Genomic DNA, 8,009 nt, shown 5'->3' with positions numbered 1-8,009 from the left:
CTTTCCAGATTTCCAGTCTGCAGGATTTGAATGACTTGGTGTGAACAGAGATGTATTGGATCCATTCTGATCTGCATAATAATCGATATTGAAAACCAGAAATATTATTTTACTGTAAACATTACCCATATATATTTATCATTCTCCTCCTTCTTCATCTTCCTTCACTACACTGGTTAAACTTACCTTTTTCTCTAAACAGTATCTGTTTTTCTTGAATCCTGTTGTTATGGTCCTGCTTATGTTTTGTGTGCAAAACTGGAGCGGGTTCTTTCTCATACCATTCCACAGGACTGTGCACTTGCTGATTTTCTAGCTGATGACTGATTTGTATGCTTTCTAAAAATTGTTTGCTTTTTTCAGGTTTTTGCTGGGGAAAACTGGATAATCTTGATCCATGACCAAACCTATTAGCTTCTGCATTAAAGTGATGTCTTTGCTGAGTTGAGGATAATGGATAAACATCTTCAAAATATTCCACTCCAGGTAATATATATAACTCAGGATAAAGTGCCTAAATATGCAGTATATTCATCAGACAGGACAAAAGAGGAAATGTACAATGTAAAAAGTTTCTGAAAATGATACCTTAAAAGCTATTCAATACATACATAAGGAGGAGCAAATGACTTCAGTTCCAGTTCTGTTTCTTGCTTTGCTTTCACCTTGGAGGATAAAGAATGGAGGTGTAACCAATAAAGTACTTTTTTAGCAATAATGTTGTACATCACTTAATTTTGGTATTCTATCATCATCTTTACATACTACATTTTTTCATAACCAGCACTGTCCTCTGTAATGGCCTCATAGGGAAGAAGGAACGTGGACTACTATTCTATTTTCTGACATGGTACTGAAACTGTATTTTGTCTATTTTTCAAAATCTCAGTCAGACTCACAAGAGCACATGGATGTACTAAATAATTTTTTTTATCCTTTGCACTTTCTCTTAGGAGAAGGACTTGATCCAACAGTCACAGCAGAAGAAAGTCTTTGACTTTCTTTACTAAAAGTTGCTTCAAGCTGAATGTGAATAGAAATGCTAAGTCCTGCATAATTTTCTCTATTCACCTGATACAATACTGCAAAACATTTAATGTATATAGAGAAAGTCTATTACTTTCCTATGTCTTCTTGTATTTACTGTTTGTCTTGATATTCTGAAAGTGTGATATACGCTTTCAGATTTCAACAGTCATCCTAAAACTAAAGCCTAAGATAACCAATGTATATTTGAAAAATGCGCTCGAAGAGGAAAAAAAAATAAATCTGAGCTAACATTTAAATAAAGAAATTGAAATAAACATGGGGCCAAATTCTATTCTCAGTAATGTCCAGGCAATGCCATTGGTCACTGTTAGAGACATAGGATATATGCAAAGAAAGGAAGAGCAAAGGAACACAGTTTTGGTTTATGTTTATTTTTCAGTTAAAGACCCTTACTTGCAAGCAGGGCACAGCTCTTAGCACTGCTTACATTGTTACTGTTGTGAAACAGAAGACTGGGAAGGGGGTAGAAACCACTCAACAAATATTTGATCATGGCGATGTAATTCAATGAGGTTACCATGACCCTAAACAACAAATAAACCAGTTAGTTGGCTTATTGCTTTACACTTTGTATCAAAGTTAAACATCAAGCATCAGTAAATACCCCAAATTAAAATTTTATCTTTGTCACTAAAAATCTTCACTTCTCTCTATCGATATCTTTAATTCTCTATTAAACTAAAATATTTTATTCATTTCCTGGCATCCTAAAGGAAGCTGGAAAATTTCTCCATTTATCTCAGAACTATCAGTGAGGAAGGAAACATACCATCTTACTTATTATCATCCAGTTAAAAAGTCCTAAATTCTTTGAAGACATATGCACATTTTCAGATTTAGATTTTGTCACAGTCCTTAAGTTTCTCTTGATGTTTTTCCACCTAGTTTTTGCATATTACTTAGTATTTATTCTACTCTTCTGCGTGAGTAATTTTAGTGATAATTCAATTACAAATTAAATAAAGAATGGCACCAAATTTCCAAATCTGTAAGAAACAGGCAAAATGAGAGGTGAAAAAATTATTCTATACTTATGTACCTGACTTAAGTCTTTGTGTATTACAAGAATAAACTTTCAGTGGGACTGATTTTCAAGTTCATTTAATCTTTAGCTGTAGTTTGTAAGATATGAACATATAGAGAATCAATGTGAGGAACAATTATGACTCAGAGATGTAGGTTTTTGATTACATACATCTCAGGCTGTATTACCAGACTAATGAGGGGAACACAAATGTACATCCAGAGAAGTTTTCATTCAGAGACTGATCTTTTACAAGGCTTTTGGGCAGGTCACAGCAGGAACAATTAGAGCAACTCTGACCTCCCCAGCTGCCATTGCAAATTCCTCAACTGCCATATTCCCAACCACGTACTGGTAATAATGACCTTAGGGGGAATTTTTTTTTTTTAATGCAACCAGATTTGTCTTATTTAATCCACTGATTTATCAAAACTAGCATCTTTTCACTGGATGGCAACTAATTACATCTGATGCTTCAAAGGATGTTTTTAATATACCTGTCCAGCTGTGCCTTTGTATTTGGGGAAGGAGATGTGCTCTCACAAGACTTGCTTACACTCCAGCATGTTTAAAAACAAATGCTAACAGTGCTCCTAAAGTTATCACTATTTTCTTGTGATATTATCTAATCTGCAGGAATTGAATGTGTGGTTTACATCGTAAAGCAGAAGAGCACTAAAGAAAAAAAAAAAAAACAACTTACCACTGCTAGTTTTTTCCCAATGCATTTTAAAAATTTGAATTTATCTGCAACTGCAACTCCACCCAGGTACTCTCCAAGCTTCTCCCGCAGCACTCGTAATGTGATATGAGGAGACACCCTAGAATGTTGTTATTCATTAATACATCTGTAAGATCAAATAATGATGGCTAGTTAGTAAGAGGGGGAAGATAATGCTATATACATGCTGGCTTGCATGGAGACAATGACCAAAAATGGGAATTATGTCCTAGAACTGAACCTAATTACATATAGGCCAGAGAGTTTTGATATGGTAGAGTCAGAACATTGTATCATGTTATGGTAGGCTGTATTAGAAGGGCTGTCATAACATTAACTAGCAATATTCATATTTTAGGAACCCCATACAAAAGGAGAATATGAAAGTAGCTGAAATTTGAAAATGATTCCTTCAGAATGCGCTTGCTCATCTATAGATGAATAACAAAAACACTGGAAACTACAGTCACACATTTCCATACAGGTGACACAGTTCCATGGGGCTGGTCCAGGACTGTGGAACATACCTCTTCAAGCACTAAGGGCTAGAGGACACTTCATCGCTGTCCACTTTAAGTAGCAGGCATATTCCTTTGATTTTGTCTTCTCCAACACAAATTTACAATTGGGTGTGTGCATGTGTACATGCAAATATATTTTAAATCAAAACCAAACACTGCAGTGTGAACATTTCCACCATAGTTTGAGGATGAGAGAGCTGATGCAGATATGAATTGTATCATTTAATGTAGTGCTGGAAACCATGCAAATATTAATGAGCTCAGTATAAAAATTACTGTAGAATAAGAAGCATCTCTGCAGAATAAAACCAAAAGTGCAAGAAGCACGGAAAAGCTCTGCAGCACAGCATAAGCAATTCTAACTATTCCTATGCTGTCATATAAAATAAATCAGAGAACAAATTCAGGCCTGAGATTGTTAATCACTCATGCTGATTAATTGCTAGTATACAACTTCGCATGATTTTGTCCCAGGCAGCTATCACTCTTCAAGCAATTCACAGCTTAGGGGGCAGCACGTACCATTCTCAGTAAACAGTATAGACAAGAACGTTCTGTCCCTTCAACCTGGACAGGTCTTCAACATTAACCTGTCAGGGTTTGTTTGCACTTTCAAACAGCCCTAAATACCTTAATTTGAAACCCTAGCTATGTGAAAACACCCTCAGTTTCATCTCATAAACACAGTACTTTGGTGGGCTACAACACTTCCCTTGCAAACACCCTGGACTTAGAGGACCCTCCTCAAGATCATAAATCTGCCTTGGAGCACAGGCATGCAGCAGAGAAGACCAAAGTCTGCAGAGTGGACACATCGAGGCCATGCTCCTACATTTAGCTCCTGTTTGTTTCTTCCCCAGCCATTTTTTGCCCACACTTGCTGCAGATATTAGTCCTAATATCATTTATTTCAAATGTAGAAAGAAATATGTTAAAGATACATAATTCAATACATAGCCTTACAAGTTCTTACATGGGGACAGAGATGATCTATAATTCAAATATCTCTCATTCACCACCATTTCTTTAAGCTGATTTCTCAGAGGAGTTAATGCCCCCTTTAATGGTCTTCTGAAACCCCAAAAATGAAAACTCTTTCTGAGTCAATTCTAACACTGCACATCCTTCACTGGTAATGCCCATCCAAACCAGCAAGGAAATCTAAATCTAAGGCATTTATGAACAGCAGGGAAAACATCCAAGTAACTACAATGTATCATGGGAGAAAATTTTCTAGGCATATAGAACCTGAAATACAGGGCAGAAATTTATCTGAAAATTATTGTCAGTGAAGCTGCTAGGAACATATAATTATCTCTTTACTTGCTGACACTGGCTAGCAGAAGACTAGTCACATCCAAGTCATTTGCTTCAGGGTGTTCCTTTAAAAGTAATGCAAACTAGAGTTCATTGCAGCCATCTCATCTAGAAATATCAAAAGTATAGCTTCTGCGGTGAGGAATGAGGAATAAATAAAAGATCACAGAGGCTGGGGAATCAAGCTCATGGGAACAAGAACTCAGGGCCATAGACAATTACACACTTAATATTTTCCTCTAATTTCAAGATTAATGGAAGTGGCCTCTACTTAGATCTAGGAATCCTTTCTTAAGCTGACTCAGACAGTACTAGGATTGTCAAGCTGACTGGACAGTGCTATCAACAACATCCAAACAGCAAGGCAGCTGTTCCCTCTCCCGGATTATAAAATAGGTTTTTTAAAATATTGGTTTGTTTTTAAAGACAGTGATACACTGGCCAGGTGCTAGTTATTATTAATGCAAATGTACTGCAGTATTCACAATTATTTAAGACTTATTAGCAAGCAACAAATTCCCAGACAGATATGAACCTACTGAAATCAATGAGAATCTTAATTTAAGTTGATGCTTCAGAACTGAACCTTACTGAAATAAATTTACACAAGAGAACAGAGGGCAGTGACAGATGTCCAATCACATGACATGATTTGAAGTTACCACTCCAGCCATGTGTTTTGCACCTCTGATGGAGACTAGAGCAGCAAACAAACTTGATACATACACTTATTTCCTCTGGTTATGAGCAGCCTTTACACAAAAGAAGCTGTGAGAGTGAATACATTCTGCCCTACCTGCTCATACCTGACTGCGGTCAAGCCTTGCAAGTACACAGTATATTGTCTTAAGTGGACAATACAAGCCTAAATTTAAATTAGTTTAAACCTATATTAAATTAGCTATATTCCCTGAAGTTTAAGCTAAATCGTCAGGTTTTGCACAGAAGCAGACAAGGTGCATGTAAAAGCTCCGTTTCAATACACATTTTTATATTACTTCATTTTCTACAGCTTCTTACCACACTAGATACACACAGATTTTGTGAGTAATGTTTTTAGGAGTATAAAACAAACTTTCAAAGTTATGAGAGATTAAAATTGCAACTCTCTGTGCCAGGTTTGGGCCTAGGACTGGGAACCAGGGTATTCTTTCACTAAGCCCTCTAAACAGCTACCTGAGAGCACACACAGTACATGGTGTTGTGCGCAACCTTTCTGAAATACTACTGAAGAAAGAAGATAATGCTGGCTGGTGGTGGCTGCATGGACTGTAATGTTTCCCTTTGAGAAATATGGCTTAAGCTCTTTCTCTGAGCTGAGAGAGCTCGGATTGTCATATCCCTGTTCCTGGGAACTGACAGGCTATCCCGTCTTTATCAAGCAACTCTGTCTTGAAGCTGGCACATTGCTGAAAAGAATTCAGGATTTTGATGATCAGGCTCAAGGAGACAGAAAGATTCTGTCTTTTCTGTCTGTAAGATTCTGATTTTACAACATAAACTATTCTGCAGAAATACTAGCACTGCTCTGGAAGTGCGTTTCAATGGTCTACCCCAAGGGCTGCAATGGAGCTAAGCTGGATACAGTCCAAATAAACCTAACACTAGTCATGGGCACCATTTACCCTCCAAAAATAGAGAACAAATCTCTTCTGACAGATGTAATTGTGCTCTATAGAGCAACACTGGACTAAATGACTGAAGAACAATGTAAAGGACCTACCATGTACATGAAGCCTAAGACTATACTCACCTTATAAATCCAGCTGAGATGAATTCGCTAGTAAGAGCTACAGGAACTGTATTCAGCTTGAAGTTCCACACTTCTTCGGGGACATAAAAAACATGGAGCTCCACCAACTAAATAAAGAACAGATGATCATAACTGTAGATATATTATAACCCTCTTCCTATACACTTTTTTTTGTTTGGTTGGGTTTTTTTGCTTAGATGGACTTTCCATTTCTGGAGGCAGGAATGGTTTCTTTGATGTTAGCACGTGGACTAGAAAAGTGAGGCTCTATCTGACAATAATGGTTAGATAGTGAGAACAGCAATGAGCAGAGCAATTTGTGATTGAATGCCAGCTGACAGCATCAAAATAAGTCACATTAGAACAAGCTCAAAAATGGAAATGAGAGAAAAGAGACCCTGTGCTACTAAGTCACTGTGACAGCAACGGACAGAGCTTACCAAAACCAGCTGATACTCTGGAGCACATCATGGTTACAAGAATACTTCAGCTGAAATCCTACCTTTGTTCATCTCATAAAAAATTCAAAGCCCTGAAAGCTTGATCCAAACAGCACCACAACTTGACCTTGCAGCAAGAAAAAAACCTCAAAGTACTTCTGACAGTTGTTAATAATATTAGCTACCTTGGAACACAGAAATGCTACTGCAAAAAAAAAAAAACTATGCCCGCTCTGAGCAAGGCTCTTAGATTGTGTTCAAATCTGTGGTAGTTGTGGGACTGTTAATGTCTAGGTCTTGATGTTTTTGGTAAAAATCAGATGGCATTGACAAGGACAATACACTTCCCTGTAACTAGAAGCCATGCAAATAAGCTGTATTAAATATTTCTGCAACTGTTGAGTTACTAAATATAAACTAGAAAATAATGCTTTCTATATATGCTACGTTAAAAGCACTTTTTTTCCTCTCAGGTCTCCTAGAAATGGTGCAGTGTCACTTATTTAAATACTTTTTATTTTGATTTGTGAAATCTAAAAAATCTTTATGGAAAAGTACAAAAACTCTCACCTGTGGTGTCCGAGGTCTCATGTGACTGAACGACATGTTGATCCCTGAACTTGATCACAGCAAATGCCAGATGGGCTTTCTAATTTTCTTTTTGATCAAAACTTTCTTTAAGAATGAGTTTCATTATAATCTGTTATAAAATAAATTACTCCATTAATATAGTTTATTTTACTGTTCTTCTTTCCATTTATGAAAATGGAAATGTTGTTTCTGTGCTGAGGCAGAAGGCTGCCAGCTAACTGCAGACAAAGACTCAACCACACCTTCTGCCCAAGTGAGTGTCACCTCAGTAACCGGAGGAATTGCTCAATCACAGCCCTGCAGCTCCCAGAGATCTGCCCTGGAGTATTTCCTCTTAACATTTTCTCCCCATTCAAAAAAATATTTTTATTATATATAATTTTCTACACAATTGTACTGTCCTCCTAAAGACACAGACCTAAACCCCCACAAAATGGGATTCTTGCAGGGTCTGGGTTTATCACTGATGCAGGGACAACCACTGTGAACTGCAGCCAAGCCACACACGGGGCACGTTGCACCGGCCAAACGCAGGATTCCAAGGGAACCTGGCTGTGCTGGATGACCGTGTCAGAAAGCACCTTTCACACAG

The 8,009-nt window shown here is 37.3% G+C and overlaps 1 protein-coding gene across 1 annotated transcript in view; it reads right to left on the bottom strand.

Moving 5' to 3' along the window:
* The window catches only part of SPATA1 (spermatogenesis associated 1), a 16,031-nt gene extending 8,599 nt beyond the window's left edge, over positions 1–7,432 (bottom strand). The window contains 6 exon segments of the mRNA XM_029085473.1: positions 2–71; positions 187–514; positions 612–665; positions 2,778–2,895; positions 6,387–6,493; positions 7,397–7,432. Of these exon segments, the coding sequence (XP_028941306.1) occupies positions 2–71; positions 187–514; positions 612–665; positions 2,778–2,895; positions 6,387–6,493; positions 7,397–7,432 (713 nt within the window).
* Between the last annotated feature and the right edge of the window lie 577 nt (positions 7,433–8,009).

Source organism: Antrostomus carolinensis, unplaced genomic scaffold, assembly GCF_000700745.2.
Source record: "Antrostomus carolinensis isolate BGI_N321 unplaced genomic scaffold, ASM70074v2 scaffold43406, whole genome shotgun sequence".
In the NCBI taxonomy this organism is placed as follows: Eukaryota; Metazoa; Chordata; class Aves; order Caprimulgiformes; family Caprimulgidae; genus Antrostomus; species Antrostomus carolinensis.
Note: the sequence above shows the minus strand (reverse complement) of the source record. Positions and strands in the feature narration are given on the sequence as shown.